Raw genomic sequence first — 20,782 nt, 5'->3', positions numbered from 1 at the left:
ATTTCTGGGTGCTTTACTTAACAATTTTGCCTCATAGAAACCACTTTACCTCTGCCTATCTAATTTCAATTACTCTTCCTCTTTTGAGGTACCTTGTTCATCCAGTAAAATTATTTAAGGGTCTTCTTTAATCTAAGTTCATGAACCACAGCTACAGTATATTATTATACTGATCAAAATGACATCTGAAGGTAAAAAGGGGAAGTTTCAAAGCTTGAGAAGCAAATGTGAAGCACAGGGGCAGCGTCATGTTGTCTAAGTGTTTTGTAGGATGGATTGATTCACTTCACAAAATAGATAGGAAAACACTTCTGACTTAAAAGAAAATAAGAAATCTGTAACTCTTCTTGTGCTCTCAATTCTGGCAATAAGAAAATAGAAAAATGTGCTACTGTTAACTTATCCTAATTCTTTCTTAATTAACGGGAGAAATTTATCTCAATATACAATGAAAAAAAAATTATGTGTCTTTCTAAGCAGTGTAGGAACATGTTTGGTTTCAACATTGGTCCTGAAAACCGATTAGGTTGAAAACATTATTTTGTACATTGAGCTCTACATTTTTTCCAACCTGTCACCATATTCAAGTACACTTTATTTATTTATTTATTTTATTTTTTTTTAAAATATGTATCTTGCCTGAGTTTACTCAATGGGTTGCTGGTACTATAAAAAGTAACAGACATAAATATATCAATTTTGACTGAAAAAAGAAACAGAAAGCAAATGAAGATGTATTTACAGGATCTTTAAAACAGTATCTGATGCACACTAATCACCACATTTCCAGGAATACTTATTTTCCTATTTATACATTAGACATTCATTCTCTATAATAATAACAAAAACATCCATAATGTACCTTTTTTATAGTTACTATGCTTCACAACAATATTCTGCTCAACTGGCTTATTTTATGCAACAATACACAGCATTCACAAAAAGTTTGTTACTGTAAATAAAACTGTTATCATACTGTGGAGGTAAAATTCAACCGAAGCAGTTATTTACATGTTACTGTAAAAGCACCAGGAGTGCAGCTGTTTATTCAGCCCAGTACTGAGTCCCCCGTTTACTCAATCAGCAGGATCATCACAATTCTCTCCCCTGCTCGCACATTTCCATCAGAGATTATGGCAAATGTTTTCCAGGTTAGGTTGATGCAGAAACAAAGCACCACTATGTTAATCGTCCCAGCCCCTGCACTTATACTCCATAGCAAACAGTTTAAAATCCAGCATTGGCTGTCAACAGTCATGCTGTTAGTTTGATTACACATGTATGTGTCTCTGTATGTCTTTTTCTGTCCATTGCAGCTACTCTTGGTACTGCCTCTCTGTGGCAGTGAAGAAATCCTCCAGGAGGTGCTTCAGGTAGTCAAACGTGGGTCTGTCCTCTGGTCTCTCCGTCCAACACTCCTTCATGATGTCATAAAGCTCATCAGGGCAGTTTTCTGGCGCCGGCATCCTGTATCCCCGCTCCAAGTTCTGGATCACTTCTGGGTTGGACATACCTGAACAGGAAATAAAATTATGATACGTTGAAATAATAATAAAAAAAGAATAGTAATTTGTTGATATCCACCTGATGACATGTACACTAAATTTGTCCTCTGTAGTGCACATTTCCCACTACAGTACTACATACCATTTAGTTAACTCATTTCAGTTGATAGAGAACATTTTATGGATATTTCATTCTTGATTGCATCTTAAGTTAGTTCTTTCATCTTAGGACAACAGTTGGGTCTTCCTTCAGACTCTAGAAAAAATTGGGACTAGCAAAATTGTAACACGTCTAAATAACTTGAAAAGTTGTTTTTTGTGTGAAAACTCCAAAGACTTTACAAAACTTGGTAAATCTACAATTCAAAACTAAGCTCAAAGAGCATCCAGTTAATCCAATGGTAAACAAATCACTTTATGCTGAAAACAAAAACTAGCAGCTTCACTTAATAATGACACTAAACAGCTAATAAGATTAAAAGGTTTAAAGTCTTCAACATCACTTAAAGTATTTAGGGAGATTAATGTTTAGTTACACCTAAAACTCACTCATGTGTGTTACATAATTGTTCAACTCTAATGGTTCAAGTACATTATTAGTGCCAAAAATGAATATGAAATGAATGCCTAAACTCAATAGATAAATAACTGTTGTTATTTTCTCTGTGATTCAATTGTCATCCTCTGGGTTAGTCACTTATGTGCACTGTTCCTTTTGGTCATTGCTGAGGACACACCATGTCAAAAAACATATATATATAAAAAAAAAATCAAGTGTACTTGGTAGGAGTATTTACCTGGGTAAGGAATACGCCCGTATGTCACTATTTCTGTGAGAAGAATCCCAAATGACCACACATCAGATTTTATGGAGAAAGTGCCATAGTTTATAGCTTCTGGAGCGGTCCATTTAATGGGGAACTTTGCACCTGTTAATAAATTTAAAAATATAAATATAGATTATGAAAAACGTAAACACGTTCACAAAAACAGTCATTTTGAGCAAATCTTTAATAACGTTAAACGATAAGTCTTGAGGGTTCTCCTCCTACCTTCTCTGGCTGTGTATTCATTGTCCTCTATCAATCTTGCAAGGCCAAAATCTGCGACTTTGCAGATGAGTTCATGGGAAACTAGAATGTTGGCAGCCCTCAGGTCTCGATGAATATAATTCTTTCGCTCGATGAACGCCATGCCGTCAGCCACCTGTAGAGGGCAGCACATCATGCCACATGCCTTTAGAGAGTGTGTTTGTCTGTGTTGAAGTGTGAAATGAATGTCTGTGAAGGATCTGTGTGTATGTTGGCACTCCAGCAGGACAGATGCACCAAAACCAGGGAGTTTACCACTTCCCCTGGTCACTTGCTTTTGCCCTTTTACCTTTTTTGTGCTCTTACGTACTCCACCCAGGTGCAAAGCTGTGCTTACGCAAATCAATTTTATGGAAAAAAAGCTGCAGCCTTACTTTAGACCTGTCTATTCAGTGACTAAGTTTCTGTTTCAGTCAGACTACATGACTCATTATTAAACATATAACGATGATGACATCTGACTCTACACTCAATGGCAGAAGATATTCTTGCATGAGGTGTCTCAATTAAGATTTTTGCGATTCCAAAGACCTCACCTCCCACAGTTTCTGAACAACTGAACCATTTTCTGCCTGTCAGTCGAGGCTTTAAACTGTGAGGATTTGTTTGAGGAAAGGTGTGCATCACAGAATCTGCAATGTGTCACATAAGTGTCAGGTCAGGCAGTGTTCTTCTCAGGAACCTGAGATGTACACCTCATACTGAACTCACATTTCAGTGAATTGGGTTATTCTAGAAGGCTATGGAAAATGGTAAAAGTTTGTATAATTGTTTGTCATCTGAAAAATGGGATGTATATTTATATCCATCCAATGTGACACTTGTTAATAAAATCCAGAGCAACAAAAGCCTTGTAGAAGTTCCCTCCCTAATTTAACAAGTTTATCTGAACTGTCCAACTACAAACATCCTGAGACATATCCATCCACCTAATCTGATAGGTGCCATGCAAGGAGAGTATGAATCAGAGAAGAAGCCACAAGGCCTGTGGTAACTCTGGAGGTGCTGCAGAGATCTGCTGCTCAGGTGGGTGAATCTGTTGACATGGCAACTTTTAATATGGTATAAATCTGGCCCTTAAGAGAATCCATCAAGAAAAATCAATATGGAAAGAACACCATAGGTGTTCTACGGTCAGTTTGTCAGGGACAGCAAACATGTGGAAGATGGTACTTTGGTAAGATGAGACTGAAATTGATTTTGGTAAACGTGCAAACTACGTGCAGCACAAAATTAACACCTCACACCACACTGAATATACCATCCATGTAGTGAAACATGGTGGCAGCAGCGTTGTGCTGCGGAAATGCTTTCCTTAAGGGGGAGCAAGAATATGGATGGAGGTAAATACAGTAGCAATTTTTTAAATAAAAACAGGATTCTTATTGTTTTTATTTAAAGTAGCATGGATTTTTCTACCTTAAATATATCTAGGATAGACAACATAGAGCCAGACAGAGGACAAACCTAAATTAATTTTAGTATCTCTAGCAAGACTTGAAAATTGATGTTCGCAGAGTGTACGCATTTAATCAGACAGACTTTCAGCTGTTTTGGAAACAAGAATGGGCAAAAGCTTCAGTTTTTAAATGTGCAAATCTGACAGACACATATCCTTTCAGAAAAGAGATGCTACAATGTATTGACTCATGACTGAAAACAAAGGCACATCACATTTTTCAGATTTTTATCTACAAAACAAAATTTTGTAGATTTGGTTTTCATTTTCTCTTCATATTTATGAAGTTATTTGGTGGGGAGGGGTCTATCACACAAAATCCCAATACAATGTTTTGAAATTTGAGGTCATAATGAAAAAAATTGAAGGGGTATTATGCTGTCATAATGTCCACTTCAGACCTGTTAGCGCCTAGCTGCTTTGTTGATAACTAACGTTAAGAAGACATCAGTCAGTTTTTTTTTTTACATGTTCCAAGATAATCTTCTTTATACTACACTTTTGCACATTACTAAAAGAAAATGTCAGATTCTTGCCAAAATGTAACCATCCACCACTGCATGACGCTGAGAAGCCATGTTACCACAAAATGTTGTCGGCGTATGATGGCTTAGCATGAAAGCATCGTTTGCTGTAAAGCCTTCACCACACCGCTCTGCAGGGAGCGTAGATCTTTGCACCGAGTTCTGTCACGTCTAAGAGTTTGCCTTCTTCAGATGAAGCCGTTTGCCGTGTAAAACTTCGAAACTTCAGGCTGTCTTCCTGTGGTTGACTTTGTCAATCCCACATCCACAATACCCCACAAACCTGAGGCTTTTCAAGGGCAAGTAACATTTTGAAATTCCTTAAGATTAATCCTGCATAAAAAAAACCCTTTTTGAATTTCACTTTTTTCTGATTTCTGTTTTAAATTGGTTCAGGTTAGAATTAAGTCTGGTTAGAAAAGGAAAAGAACTTCACTAAACTCTGAAACTCATGAACCTTCCCACACCTTGAAGCACACATCCTGTTCACATATTGAGAGTTTTCTACATCATAACATTATCACTTTAAATGCACTTCCTTTTTAACCATCTAGTTAAACATAAGAAAGCAGTTTAAAACCTTTCTCTATGTTGATAAAATAAGCTTAAAGAGATTCAGAGAAACTAATCTGCAGTTTCAGGTTCTGTCATTGTGGAATGATCTCCATATTTTAGCTTAATTGAGACTGTAAATAAATCAAAAGTGAGAGTATAAAATAAGTTGCCGTTTCAGGCAGTTTGTCCACTCCAAATCCTGTTTATTAGTACAAAGAATGGTTTTATTTGTGTCACAGCGTCTAGACTTGTAATAACAATTACATGCACGCCTTTCTGCACACATACCCACCCAAGTCTGCACGTATTACAAGATTAGCCTGGAATTCAAGCCTCATTAATACTTTTGCTGATTTTTTGCCCAGTAGAATCATGCTAAGCGTGAGGAATTGGAAGTACAAACAAGAGGTAATCAGGTAAATTAATTGGAAGGTTAAATTATTTTTCAAAGAAAAGAATGTTAAAGACAGATGTATCTCACCTGTGACGACATGTCTATGAGTGTGTTGATGGGTAAGCTGCTTCCCTCCTGTGTTTTCAGGTAGTCTACCAAGCTCCCTGAAAAAAAAAAATTCAGTAAATTTTTTAATTGAAGCTTGAATATACTATTTCAAAATAGGATTACGACCACATTGTATATTGAATTTCAAATAAATAAATCATAATATGTTCAGAAATAACTAAGAGTTAACAAGATGTGTACATTCAAACATTTCTGACAAACACCAAAACATTTCTGTGCCTTCAAAAATTGTTATAAAGGCAGATTTTAGAGCTTTTCAAATATTTTCAGTAAAATGTAGGTTAAAAAAAAGAAATGTTTGCTTTTGATTCATTTTCTGTTTTGCTGAACAGCCCCGTCCTCTTAACATCTCAGGCTTTAATATCTCTGCAAATCTTGTGAGATGTCCTAAATTTCTGATAAGTTTGAATTTTTATGTAATGAGTCTAATGTGTGGGTTTCATAAACTAATCATCTTTAAAATTGAGTTTTTGAGATAGTCACACATCCTGCTACTCTGTTCTTTTTTATGTATAAAATGTATTTTTTTCAGCCATTTTTAAAACGTATGAGACTGTAAAATATTTGGGGGCCTGTCCGTAATCTTAACCTACAACCTCTTTCATAAAGAGAAAATGGGAAATAATCTCTTATACATCTTGCTCAGAACAGGAGTAATTACTTGGTATCAAATCTTTATGCTCCAATAACATTATTCTTCTGCATGTCCCACGTTTTCGAACTGAAAAAGGGAAGCAGGCATTCAGTGTGTTGGCACCCACAGCGTAGAATCAGTTGCAGTCTGAACTTAAGATGTCGGAAATGATTTCACTGGACTTATTTCAAGCAGTTCTTAAAGATAGGCAACAAGATTCTATGAAACAGTGTCATTGTTTTTAAATTGTTTTTATTGTTTTATACTTGTGCATATGTGTTAATTGTTTTTATCTTGTAACCAGGTTGCTATGTATTGCAAATTTTTTGCCCAGGTCCCTCTTGAAAATGAGATCTCAATGGGGTTGACCTGGTTAAATAAAGGAATAATAAAAAATAATAATAATAAATGATCCTGTTTAGTGTTATTGTGATCGAATCAGCTGGTCAAACACATGTCATTCAAAAATGTATGTACGCAGAAACCTGGTATTGTCAAATTCCTGATAGAGTCAAACAGAAAGTGAATTTATTTTGAAGGATTGTGCTTTTGTAAAAAGTTATTGGACACCTAGTAAGCATTGTCTTCAAAGTATCACTATATAGTGCCATATATAGTTATGCTAATGTTTTTATTTTTATCTCCTGTGGCCTGGTCCTGCTAATATATTGTTGTCACCCAATTACTTCTCAACTCCACATCCTCTTCAAAGTTTCATGGTAGTAGAACTTGTTGATAAGTTTCAAAACAGTTTGATCATGTTTAGGACGTTTTTCCATTTTATTTTGTCAATATGTTAGTGATAGTTACTACTCTGAAAAAGTAGTTCTTATTAATGGAGAATAACCATGAGTGTGCTTCAATATAATCTCTTTGATGTTTGAGTGGCATTAACTATGAACAATGCCTAAAAGCTTTTACATCATAACACACAGAGATCTCCTACAACTGTGTAGTTAAGGGCTCAAGAAGAGGAATAAAAATGTAAAAATGTTAACTTCATGTTAAAGATGAAAATGTAAAACAATGCAAATAATATGCTGCATTTCGATGACAAATGATATTTTGGAATGTATTATTCCTCATGGATATAAATCGAGCAGGACCAGAATAACAGCAGAAATCAGCAGAAACAACATTTCGAGGAAGTGCAGTGTAATCTGTCAAGTTGATGTGCATTTTCTGATAACTAACACAAAACAATATCTCCGTTTGAAGACCGGCTAAATCAGACAAAAGGAAATACTTTGAGAAAAATGACTGTGCCTGGAAAGAAGAGACATTTACTCCTCTACTTAAGTCTGGAAGGTTGCTTTTGAAGTTTAAAAGGGAGAGCAACCCTCTTTGTCAAGGCCACAAAGGGCAGCCAGAATGACGCACCTGGTATTTTTCCTTCTTTATTGTGCTCAATAATGCAAAAAAATACGGGACAAACTGAATAAAGATGGGAACCTTGACGGCAGAAGAGAATTGTCCACACATGGATCCCGGACAAAGAGCTGGCCTTATGTGGAAACACTGCCGCTGGTTTACAAATGATAACACAAAGGCACTTCTTTCACTTCAGCTCTAAGGCTGTTGTTGTGTTTGTGAAAGCATCTCTCAGTGCATTTTGGCACTGTCACTCACAATAAGAAGAATCACAAAGACTTTCGAGGTTAAGGGGAAAAAGATCCGCGATTGCTATCATCTGAATGCAGATTCTGGTCATGTGAAACCAGCAGACTGCTGTCATGCCCTTATGTTATCTGTCTTTGGAGCTCACAGTTATCTTAAATGAGATATCTGATATGAGAAGGAAGAGAAGGAAGACCCACAGACAGGAAGCTGATCACACGGCTGCTGTAAAATCTACTGCAGGATTGTTTATGGTACCAGTGTGTATGATGAAAACCTTTCACGTCAGAAACTTCCCCTCTGCATGTAAACACAATTAACCTTCCAGGACAGGTCCGGAAATGAAGAAGGGAAAGTTCATGTTTGCCTGGAAACATTTTAACACCTAAGCAGTGAACACAAGCAAGCCTAATGAGGAGAAACTAAAAATAGCCAGCATAAACAAGTTGGCGCTCATAAGGCCTGCTCATATTGCAGTCTTCATGCTCAGTCGCTGGTGATGAATGTACTTTATATTTCCAGTATGTCTGATCTAATGCACAAACAAAATATTCTAAAACACAGTTCCACTGACGTTAAGTTGATTCAACAGAATCGCTGGAGTGAAGTATTCATGTGAAAACATTGTGACTCATTAAAGGGCTGAAACCTCCAGTGCTGCCTGGTCTTTTGTTCAAACATGTGTTCCCACCCTGAGTCCAATAACAGATCAACATGTTTAATCCTGAACATCAATGACACAGGGCTAACACCACTTCTTTATCTTTGTTCCTAGCTCCTAGATCACTCTTCCTAACTCTGTCTTTATGGTAACGAGGCAGGAGATTAAGAAGATGATTAATTCAGACAGGCTGAAACGTATTTTAGTTGACTAAACCTTCTTGGAAGGAGCTTGCATGCATGACTATCCAAGGACTTATTTTCTATTCATCTTTAATATAAAAACACTCCAAAGGAAGGTTTATCTCCTGTCATGATGATAATTGAGAGAACTTACCATTTTCCATGTACTCTGTGACAATATATATAGGCTCCTGGGTAACTACGGCGAAGAGACGGACGAGACGAGCATGCTGCAGGTTCTTCATCATGTTGGCTTCTGCCATGAAAGCCTCCACTGACATGGTGCCCATTTTCAGATTCTTTATTGCCACTTTCCTGTCGTTGTTGTAGATACCTGGAAAAGGACATTTGGATATCAATGGATGTAAAAAAAATAAAAATAATAAATAAAAAAATTACCAAAAAAAACCACTTAAAGTGTGAAGAGAAAATTAATGGTGCCTATATAGAATCGACCCTTTAATTTTACTGCAAAACAAATTCTAACAAAATCTAATAAGATTGGTTAAAGTAGCTCTCTACAAGACATGGGTCAACATCAAGGTATAAAGTTTTTACATAGCGAAGGTTTCAAAATCTCAAAAAATATCCATCTACTCACTTCTAAGGTTTAAAATTCTTGCAATGAGGGGACAGGAAACTAGTTTTCCCCAAGTCCAATTCAACTGTGCCCTTACCCTACTTGTTGTTGCTCGAAGATGGCTCACCGAAACCTGCATAAACTTTTTACTTTCTCACAAGACAGGCTCATTTTCAGTCATTAAAAAACTCCATGAGGACTACATCAGTTAGCCAACCAACTGCCGCCCAGCTACATTAGCACATAGCCAGACTTATTGACCACCTAATATTATGTTGTCATCCTAATAAATAAATCTACTAAAAGCATTTACTTATCCTGCCGGGTGTAAACCATCGCTTGGTTCAAATGTGTGTTGTTCACATGACTCTCATGGCGACAAGCTCTCTGGAACACTAACACTCACTAACATGTACTCAACCAAAGCCTTAGCCAACCAGTTTGTTCTTTCTTTCACATAAAACACTTTCCAGCACTCCGAGCATGAAGCGTATAGCGATGAGGAAACAAATCTTTATCTACTAATGAAAGCATTCCTCTTTTTCTTTCTTCTTCTTTTGGTAATGCACTGATGGTTATCACGTATAGTGCCTTAATACGCAATACTTACTGAACTTTTAGTACAAGGATTTCAACATTTTTTAAAATAAAATCTGAAAAGTGTGGCATACATTTTTACATTTATTCAGTATCTTGATTTACTAATTTGCAGAACCACCATGTACTGCAAATGCAGTTGCAAATCTCTTGCTGTGTGTGCCTCTACCAGGATGCTTGATGCATTTAGAGCAATGTGTGTATTTTCTTTTTTAGCAGCTCAAGCTCAGTCTGATTGGACAATGAGAGTTTGTGAACATCAATTTTCAAGTTCCGCCAAAAAAAGTTTAGTCAGATTCACGTTTAGGTCATTGTAACCGATGAATATCCTCTGCTCAAAATCGCAAAGTAGTTTTGCCTTATGAATAAAAAAAAACATAATTTTTCTCACACTTCAAGAATACATATTGCTGCGTGTTGATTTGTAACATAAAATCTCAATAAGTTTTTTGCGTGACAAAATGTGAATAAGCTGAATCGAGGTACGTAGTTGCTCTCATGTTCACTGGCGTCAGTAAACATTTCATTTGGATGGGGTGGACGAACAAAGAGCCCAGATTTCAAGCCGTACAATGATGCGAACAAAAAGTGGCAGTGAAATGAGGGCAAGTTCCATGGTTAGTAATGTTTAGCTTTTGTTCAGTGCTGTGTTTTGGAGGTTAAATGGTGCTGGCAAATGAGGATGGAAAATAGCGGGGAAATTATCCCTTCAATTGAATGATAATGAGGTTGTGGTCTAACCGATGTGCTTGAGATCAAAATGTTTAGCCCTTTTTGTTTAATTTAACGCTGCATAATCAGATTCAAAGCGTTGTTGGGAGACGAATCTTAAAGAGCCATGAACTCATCAAAAGGTTAGATAAGAGTATTTGGAGAAATGATGCACAGCAGGGCTAATACCACACATCATTCTTTTGCTAAGCAGCTCAAACAAGCCTACAATTAGGATTAAGCTGAAGGAAACTCTTCTGCACACACTGCAGAAAAACTCTGGCTCCTGGCAGGCACACAGTCTAGCTCCCAACCAGACCAGGCATTTTCGTATGTGATGTATCTGCGCTACATTTTTTTTCTGAACACACAAATTAAATCTCATGCAAAAGGAAAACAGCTCACCCATCCAGACTTCTCCGAACTGTCCAGCTCCGAGCCTGCGCTCCAGCTTCAGGGACTCGCGGGGGATCTCCCACTCGTCCTGCCACCAGGGTTTCTGCGGCGCCCTGGACTGACAGGGCTTCACCAGGACTGTGCACAATCCATCTGATTCACCTGGAAAACAGCAACAAATTCAGCTTTTCAACTCCTCAGTAATGAGAAATGTAGACTGGATCCCTTAGAAGGCACACATACGGGAGTAATGCTGGACGAGCTCCTTCAGGGAGTTGAAAGATATTTTGGTTGTGATGTAGAAGCCTCCATCGTCCATGTTGCGGATCCTGTAGTGCTTCACGCCTTCCCCCGTGTTGTGGTCCAAATCTCGGACTGATAATGAATATGACCCTGGAGCAGCATTAAAAAAGAATAGTGAGAAAGTTACAAAAACATGTTTTGACCAGAACAAGCCGAAGCAGTAGAATAACGCACTTAGACAACGATGCCAGCAGGTTTAAACATTTAGTTTACTTTTGACATCATTTTTTGACTGGTGTGTAAAGACAAGTAAAACCACTTTCTAGACCTTTTTTATAAAATTAATTTGACAAAAACAGATTTTATTAATAAAGATTTTCAGTGTTCATTTCAACCCAGGTGTTATAAAACATTTAGCTTGGTGATTTCCATTTATATGATCATTAAGTCCCGACAATATCTCCTGCAAATCTGATGAATCACCAGGTACTTCTTGAAATGCTTCCCAAGAGGACAGACATTTAATGAGCCTAATGGAGTTAACTGGGCTCAAAGTCTAGCTAAAACATAAAAAGTGGAACCAAAATCTTTTACAAAGTGTTTGTTTACCACAGCAAATAATCAGCTAAAGTCAGCTGATCAGAATCATTCTTGTGATGTCATCGACCCAAATATACTCAAAGCAGATTTAGAAGCTCTTTTTCCAAGAGGTTAGGGGTCATCCTAAAAGTGCTTGTTGTGAAGTCCTGCAGTGTAAATTCTCAATTCAATACATTGGTGTCAGTTCACATCTCTGAAAGGTGTTTTCAACTTGGGTCAGAGAGTGAATTGGTTTGTTTGTGGGTAACCCTACAAAACTATGGCCAACCTACGTCCGTTTACATGAGACCAGTAAAGCCAGTTATCTACAGATTGCTTTGATGCATCCTTACTAGTAGCTCAGTTTAAACCACCTCTAATTTATTAGCATTTTTCTTCAGTTGGATTTTCTCGTGGTATTTTAATTTGATTGTGATTGTAAAGCATTTTCAGAGAAAATGAGGGATGTAGAGGACAGAAAGGATGCATCAAAGACACAGGACGTGAGAGAAGCACGAGTCACGTTTTTATCTACAATATCTGTTTGCAGATCATGTTGTTGGAGCTAAGATGCTGTTTTCTGTTTGTCTAGCTGTGTCGTATCTAATATTTTTACAAGGTTTATAAAAAAATCTAAACCAACAAAAAAATTGAATTTTTTCTTCTTTTTTTTTTTTTTTTTTACAAAAGCCGAATTGATATTACTTAATATCTAGTCAACTGAAAGCAAGTTTGAAAAAAATAAATAAGGAGGTAAAAGAAAGTCTCAAGGGTAATTTGGGTCTTTAGCAAGAAAGCAAAACTGAAATCAAATAAATAAACCCAATAAGCAAACAGGAAGTGGGGTATGGAAAATTCAGCCCCAGGGATGGAGAGGGTCTCAGTCATGCAACATGATTTGTTACTTGTTCCATTTACAAGACCTCTGCTAATTTATGAAAAGAAGATTAAAACGAGAGCATTTCACCTTTGGAAGTCTCGCTTTCTCGAATCAGGAAAGAGCCCTGCGTGTTCCCGGGAGCCAGGAGGAGCCTCATAGCATCGTTTCGAGAGACGTTCCTGAAGAACCACCTGCAACACAAACGTACTTTGAGCTAACCACTTCCTCTCCCTCAGAGACCCAGCATGCATCACATGAGTTAAGATCAAGCCAGATGAGATGTTGCTAAGAGTCGTGACATTGTGCTGCTTCCTCTGAGACGTACGGTTCAGTCTCCACCGTGGTCATTGCGATGAAGTTGTGGGGAATGTAGCCCTGCTGGCCTGTGGTGAGCGACTCGGCCAGGAACCACTCTGCGTCGTCCCTGGAAGACAGAACAGATGCCAGCTGTTAACGGTGCAGAAGATTTGGTTGTTTTGAATTGAGAAGGAACAAACATTCTTAATGAATCGTTATAGACTCGTGGATCCTTTGCAGCATTTATAATTGCAGCATGAAACTTGTTTTGCATGCAAAAATGATTTATGCACAGAAAAAAGCTCCCTATTTACTCTGAATCGTCCCCACTGTGAGCACAGCTTGCTTAAAGCCTTGCAGCAAAAAATGTTTTGACAAATTCTAATATTAGTCAAGTTATTTCGCATTTAACATGTCCCCCTTTATCATAGTCAGCACTTTCAAACACTTTTTGCAAATTCATTTAATTGTTAAATATCCACAATTTTTAATAATTTTATTTTTTACCAGAAAATATATAAATCTACTCTCAAGTGTAACATTTTTAGCTTTTGTTTCAGTAATTTCTCGCATTTTTTCACCTATTACATGCCACAGGCTCATTTTAACTTCATTACATCAAAAGATAACTTTCAGCAGTAGAAAGAATGACTAACATATTCTGTCATGTCTTAAAATTGTTTTCTGTTTATGACAAAAATGGAGTTTGTTAGAAAAATAATGAACCGGTCTTCAACCAATCCCACTAAAACCTTTATTGGTTACAGTGGAATTGATTTGTTTCCTTGCATTGTTTTGCTGACAACATCAGTTATTCAGATTAAGTGGCAGCTCGAAATCTAACATTTTACTGCAGAAGTTAACTGAGCGTTAGCACGTTACAATAGCGAATGGGAGAGCCGCTGCATAACACTGTCAAATTCAACAATAGATTTGGATCAATTTTCTAAAACTCTTAAAGCACTCAAGTTGGTTTTTTAAGTTATCAAACATCAAGTGATCAAAATATTCTTCTGTGCTATATGATTTTTGAAATCAGTCAACAGTAGATATGGACTATTTAAGCTGGGATTATGTAATAAGTAGAAACATAATTAACAATAAACTAAAAATTTAGTATTTTTACCCTATTTTTTGCAATTTACAAGACGGATTCCCAAGATTTAAATGTCACCTCTGCGATGTTCAGAATTTCATGCAAGAGGAAGTCTTTCATAAACCAGAAGGCATACATATGCAAATCTTAAGGACGATTATCTGCGTTTGTACATGTCTTATGCTTGTTCAAAGAAAGCAACTTGTTTTTAATTATGTAAATATACAAAGAATCTGCAACAGATGTGACTTTTGATTGCTTTTCTTGACTAGTATTTTTCCCATGAGCGTTTGGGTGTCTTCTCTGTGCTTTGTATTCTAAGCACTTTTTTCTGTTTGCATTTATTAAATTTTCTACATTTGAGGCTGACTGGAAACTTTGGCTGATCTCATGTTTTCACATCATCCTTGCTCGGGAAACACACCGGAAACATTTTGAGTTCACTATCTGTTCTCAGAACCACAATGACACCAGAACCAACAGCAAGAGACTTTTATATGTCACTTATATGATTTTTGGTGTCAAAAGTTGTTAAAGATTCTTCAAACCAAATTTTAGTCACATCCATCTACATTGAGTTTTGTTTCTGGGGAAGAGATTATGGCTTTAACTGCATTGTTGTTTAGAGTTGGATGCATTTTTACACTTGCGAGTTTTGTTTGTATGGATTTAAAAGTAGCTCACTTGTTGATGATCTTGAGTTTGTCTCCTTTATCAAAGCCCAGGTCTCCTTCATGTTTGGGATCATAGCTGTAAATGGCCACCCCAATGTTATCTGCAAGAAAAAGCATTCATAGTTTTAGTCCTATGGCCAGTGTTCAGAGCGCTGCGTGTCTTTGAACGGTTCTCTGAATGGTTTTCTACAAACTACACACAGCAGCGATGGCAAAGTTGAATCTCATCCTCCTTGACCCATGCAGCATAATATTTCTGTCATGAAACCTCGTACAAGTATCACTGTTTCTTTTTGGAACAGAATTTTTGTTGAACTTAAGTAAGATGTATATTGAACAGAAATATGTTTCTTTTTTCTTAATCGGCTCTTCACTAGGTTTCAACATATTTTAGAGGAAGGCAGTTCTTGTTTTTTTTGGAAATTTTGTCTGATCCTATACTCTTTTATTCAGTATGTCATCGATATAAATGCATAAATAGAAAATATTTCTTTTACAACTACACAAATTAAAAGCAGAAATACGCATCTTTAGTTAAAACCTCAGTAACAAAATGAAGTTTATATTGTTTCACGCTCTGGTAAATGCAAAACTGAAGCACAAAACGTGAGTTTAATAGTTTAGATAATCAATGTTTTAAAAGTAAAAAAAAACAAAAAAAACATCACATATAGCTTTACTCAACTTTTAGATATATGAAGTACATGACGAAATTTTAATATTTTCTATTAAAGAATATATTTGAAAAAATTATTTACACTTCAGTCCTTCAGGCTAGACTATTGTGATGACTATCCTCGCTGGATTTTCAAAATTTGTTATGTATACACCACAGTTATGCAAAACATTATTGGCTACAATCTCACAGGTATGAAGAAGACCAAATTTATTATGGCTATTATTGTATTAGGGGTCCAGTTTTCAAATTCAAATTCTTGTACTGGTTGCTTGTTATAAGTTTTAAATCTCTGTACATGTGTAGGAGCCACTAGATTGCCTCGTTCTTCAGCATATAGGAGATACGTTGACTTTTGTGTTAACCAGATCACTCCGGTACAAAAGCAACAATAACTTTGTTATTACATATAGAATTGCATTTAGTTGTCCCCAGAATGGGGCAAATTGGGGAAATACAAGAGGCTGACATGGGACATGTGGAATGTGAGGCATCGGAAGGATGCATAAGGTAAATTAAATTCTATTCAGAAAATGTTTGAAAATTTGCATATATTTGTTTGCCAATACTTGGATCGACTGAAATAAAGTACATTTGACTTGTAAACTACATTTCATTTCAAACTTAAATCCCCAGGAAGTCTAATATTTCCAAGCGTCAACATGGTAATCAAGCAGTCGGCTAGATCCGTAGCTTTCATTTGAAAGAAAACGAAGAAACGAAACTTGCGTGGACAGAACAAAGTTGGAGGAAAGTGGAAAATGCCGAGTAAACAGATTCTGAAATGAGAATAATTATCAGTTTTATTGTCCTTTCAGAATGAGAACAGTACTAGACAGGGCGAAAAAGCATGTTCAACAAACTCATTGAACGTTTGCAGTGTTTTCCCCCTATCAAACAAATACGTTGATAAATTTAATTTAACATAGAAAGAGTTGTTTAACTTAACTTTTTCAAACACAAATAACACAAGAGAAGCTTTAATATGGTGCAAAGAGACAAAGTCAGGAGATATACCTGGTAAAGGTGACATCGGGGGCGTATACTGTGATGGATATGGAATCACCTGATCTGTGTACTGAAGGGACAAAAACATGATTGAACAAACAAAGAAAACAATGTAAAACTTCAGCAGACACTTGTATGTTTCTGGTTTGGGTAACCAGCTCTTGACTGTAATTGTTGTCCGTTTTGTTGTTTTTTTTCTCTGCAAACAAATCAAACGCCTCTGTGTTGTATCACACGCAGGTGGTTTTCTGCTTAATTTCTAATCTAATGGGACATCTCAGTCACAGCGAGGAAAGAAAAATACTGAGGGAATAGTTGTACTCTTTCTTAATCACACACACAAAAGACGGCTTCCCTTGCAGTTATGTAAGTTATTCAACTCTGTTGTACCGAAGCTGATTGAAACACATTGTACTGTATCATGTTTACTCAAACAGACTGAATGGTGGGAGCCCATGTAAAGTGAACACCTTCTGGCTCCACTTCATGTGTGGTCATTCACATTCAGCCATTTGTGCATTTGTGCAAACACGAGCTCTGCGGCCACTTACTGGATTGCAGGCCTGGGGAGGAATTGGACAGTTGCAGTGTTCGCAAATTTCGTCCAAGTTCTCCATCCATTCGCTGTCTGAGTCCGAACTGCAGGCGCATCCCATCTTTTCTGAAATTTCAAACAGACAAGTTACTTCTTCAAGACTTATGCTCACGAAACAATTACTAATGCTTCATGTTGTATGTATTCACAAAAATAAACAAGGCAATTACAACATATTATTAATATTACTGTTATTATAACTAAGAAGGTTCCACTATCCTAAATCTTAAGTTTTTAGGACAACTCTGACCGGTAAGAGGAAATTTTTTGACACAAAATGGAGGATGACAGCATGAACGCTGAAACTTTTGAAACTCACTTAAAACACATGCTAGTTCAGAGCCCTCCAAATCCCCTCAAAAACAATTTTCCTCAAGGCTCTAATGGTTTTCTTTTAGAAATTCACAGCAATGTTAATCTCACATAATCTGTCATCCGCATGTGCTATGTCTCGTATTTTCACACTAATGCGCCGTATAAACCAGTTTTCTCAAGCCTGCTCTACTCTCGTGTTTGGAAAAAGGGTCAGAGGGCTAATCACAGCCGACGTCTGTCCCAGAGGCTTAAAGCCGTGAGAAATCTGCAAAAGGTCTAAATAACAACCCACCATTTGCAGCAAAGAGGTCCTTAGGATGAATCACAAGGGGGATCACCCTCTTCTGAAGGCGTTCTTTTATTATCAGATCTCCTAGGCTTTCTGGCCCACACTTGGGGAGTCACACAAGTCAGTATTTTCCACTCAGGGGGCTACCCTCTGCCTTTTTTTCTAATCATTACAAGCAGCTGAAGGCCTTTTCCAAACAAACTGCTGAATGTTAACAGGATATAGCAGATACGAACACAACAAGCACTCAAGATCTCCACGTTGAGGACACTTTCAAATCAACTTTTGTAACAGTAAGAACCAAATTGAGACCGGAGGTTCATTTTATGCTACCTTTGTTCAAATGATCTCTAAAATAAAGAACCTTAAATTCAGTTGAGAAGTTTATTGTTCTGTTTAATAGAAAAGACTCGGTTGGTGGTTTACTACATAGAAAACGGACAGGTAAATGAATGCTACATGGTAGGAAGGTTTTCAAATTGATAATTTAAAGCAATACTTGTGTGTGATGATGTCTTCAGCCTTTCTGAAACTTCTGCTTTAGCCTTGTGATAGAGTAAATAGACAGAAATAAAAGATGGAACACCACTACTTGGATAAAATAATTTCTTAAGTCATTTTCCAGTTGGCTAAAGATTAAATATTTGCAAAAAAACAAACCAAGTACATATTTATGTCAATTTAAAGCTGTCTTTGGTGGTAAGAGCATGTTTAAACTCAGACTTTTAAGGTTGAAACATGACAAGTCTTTTACTCACCTGTTAAATTAATTGAATCTTTCCTCAAATGTCCAATAATGTCAGATTTCAGATGCCGCCATCAAGATTCCCTTTATTCAGACCTGAATTTATTCTGCCGAGCTATTTGTCGAGAGAGCAACTTTTTTACACACCATGAGCTTGGGTGTGAAGATGTCATCATCCGCCTCTCTTATTATAACTAAGACTGCAAACAGACTTGATGCGGTGTCTCGTACACACACACACACCCACACACACACATGCAAACACACACATGCACATATGGAAGAGCGACCCAGAGAGTTTCCTGTCGTTGAAACTTTGAGGGTTGCTCTGCAATCTTTTTAACAGGTGCTGAATGTGCAGCTGTGTGAAAGCAAAGGGGAACGTTATGGGCTCTAAAACGATAAAAAAGGGGGTCAGGACAACGCCTTTATCCAGAAAATGAGAATGTTCCAATACAGTTAGAAAATAGGACTTTGTAGGATGGTGGTGACACTACGCTTGTGTATTTTTGTCTTGGTTCTCACCATGTGATGCTGTGGGAGTCGCTGACCTTTGCAAGGTGCCCCACCGGTATGCAGCTGCCATGGTAATCCCTGATTAATCAACACAAACAGAAATTTAAAATCACACAAGACCTTAATGAAATCACATTTGCGCCCAAAGTGATACCACATTAGCATATTTGCAGCAGCTGTGCTTCCTCTGTTGTGGGTTAAAACTCTTTTTGGTTTAGTCTCAAAAACACATGACTGCAAAGCTAAAAATATATATATATATGGTTTCTCATTTAATGTCAATTAAAAAATAGATTTGCCCTGACTTTTTTTTTTAATCTGAAGTCCAATCAAATCAAACTTGAAGAAACTGATTTTATGTATCATATCACCAAACATCACTTTCCTTGAAAAGATAAAAATAATAAAATAAACTTCGCATAACATGGGTTTGTGAGGTCTCTCTCTCTCTGAGCCCCTACGTTTACACTTCAGACACCTCAGGCTGCGGGCCGCATTTCTTCTCTTGTGGTGAACGGATGCTGCTGTAGAGCTTGCACTGGCAGGAAGTCAGTCCAAGCATCACAGACAGTGCACAGAAATATGTGCTCTGAAGGCTGCCACAGCTTAGATTGAGTCTCGCTCTTGACAAAAACCACCCGAATTCTCTCCTTTTTTCCGTTAGAGTGAAATTCTGCAAAAATGTACTGAGGGTGTTTAAGTTTCCCACATCGTGATACACTCCAGAGACTTTCTGGTAGCTGTTTTGACTAAATCACCTAATATATGTGTGTAAACAGTAGCAGAAATCCTCAAATCAGATGGCTCAGCCAGCTCAGGGTATTCCTGCTCCACATTTGTCACTGCTTCCAAACGTGGTTGGAAATCACATTCTGTTACGCAATCAAACTTAGATGCTATCGACGCACAGAAAGTTTTCCAGTCCTCCTACAGCCCGCTTTGTGATGCAGGTGCAGTCTTCTTTCATGCTGCCGATGCTTACTACTCGCACACACCGTATCAGCTTGAGCTGAGAGCTGTGCATGCTTTATTTACTCTATTATATCAGCTTTAAAGGATGTGTTAGCATTAGGTATGCTGAAGAAAGGTCAAGGGAAAATATCTGAAGGGCAAACTTGAGTGGCGTGAGAAACACAAAGGTAAAGAAAAAGGTTTTGAAGGTGCAATAATCCAACTTTTTTTATTTGATATTCACCTTCATGTCCGATTGTTCTGAGTTCAAGTTACACATGATGTCATGTGTCCTGCAGCACTCCATATTATGAGGACTGTCTGCTCATTTGCCTCGGTAACAGCAATCTGCCAAGGAATATTTTGTTTCATGTTCTACAAGTTGTGTCTTACAAAGTGTCTGATTCGGCACAACCCTGCAGGAAATGAACAACAAGACATGAAAGAACCAGGACACTTGTGTGCAAAATCTGTTTTTAGTAGAGGGGCCAGATGATAGGTTATAGTCTGTGGTAATCTTTACTTTAAATAACTTTCAGGTTTTGCGCTGTGCAAGGTTCTTGAGTCATCTCTGATTTGTTTATCTTATTTCTAGAGAACAACAACAGATTAATAAAGCCTGGAAGACTGGAAAAATCTGGTTAATACAAGTAAAATATTGAAAATGATGGGTGGTTTAAACTTTATTGTGAACTTGAATATTAGTGGGGAATTTAATACCACTTACAGGATTTCATCAGGGTAAGCTTGGAAAAAAAATAGAGTGTGGAAAACATTATATGTTAGTTAGATTCCAGTCCATCCATCCATCCATCCATCCATCCGGGAATTTAAGTTACTCTTATTATTACTAAGCATTTTTGTGCAAGAAAGAAACGATTCA

The 20,782-nt window shown here is 37.2% G+C and overlaps 1 protein-coding gene across 2 annotated transcripts; it reads right to left on the bottom strand.

Annotated features, from left to right (window-relative positions):
• Positions 1-616: 616 nt before the first annotated feature.
• lck (LCK proto-oncogene, Src family tyrosine kinase) lies at positions 617-19,011 on the bottom strand. Of its 2 annotated transcripts, XM_028001019.1 has the most exons (14): positions 18,446-19,011; positions 18,187-18,232; positions 17,040-17,149; positions 16,498-16,558; positions 14,815-14,905; positions 13,063-13,161; positions 12,825-12,928; positions 11,279-11,428; positions 11,045-11,197; positions 8,906-9,085; positions 5,616-5,692; positions 2,558-2,711; positions 2,303-2,434; positions 617-1,513 (listed from the first exon to the last, which is right to left on the bottom strand). In XM_028001019.1, exons 3-14 carry the CDS (start codon positions 17,142-17,144, stop codon positions 1,317-1,319), a joined length of 1,503 nt encoding a protein of 500 aa, XP_027856820.1. In that variant the 5' UTR covers positions 17,145-17,149; positions 18,187-18,232; positions 18,446-19,011; the 3' UTR covers positions 617-1,316. The 2 variants fall into 2 exon arrangements, with proteins under 2 accessions (XP_027856820.1, XP_027856819.1); XM_028001018.1 differs by lacking the exon at positions 18,187-18,232 and having other exon boundaries at positions 18,446-19,010.
• Positions 19,012-20,782: the final 1,771 nt, after the last annotated feature.

This window comes from Xiphophorus couchianus, chromosome 19, assembly GCF_001444195.1.
Source record: "Xiphophorus couchianus chromosome 19, X_couchianus-1.0, whole genome shotgun sequence".
NCBI lineage: Eukaryota > Metazoa > Chordata > Actinopteri > Cyprinodontiformes > Poeciliidae > Xiphophorus > Xiphophorus couchianus.
Note: the sequence above shows the minus strand (reverse complement) of the source record. Positions and strands in the feature narration are given on the sequence as shown.

Excerpts from the sequence above, each read along its gene's own strand:
- lck (XM_028001019.1), bottom strand. The coding sequence starts at position 17,144 with ATGGGATGCGCCTGCAGTTCGGACTCAGACAGCGAATGGATGGAGAAC. Across the intron at positions 11,429-12,824 it reads AGAAAGCGAGACTTCCAAAG|GGTCATATTCATTATCAGTC; the intron begins GTGAAATGCTCT and ends ATGCTGCTCCAG. Across the intron at positions 9,086-11,044 it reads GTTCGGAGAAGTCTGGATGG|GTATCTACAACAACGACAGG; the intron begins GTGAGCTGTTTT and ends GTCCTTTTCCAG.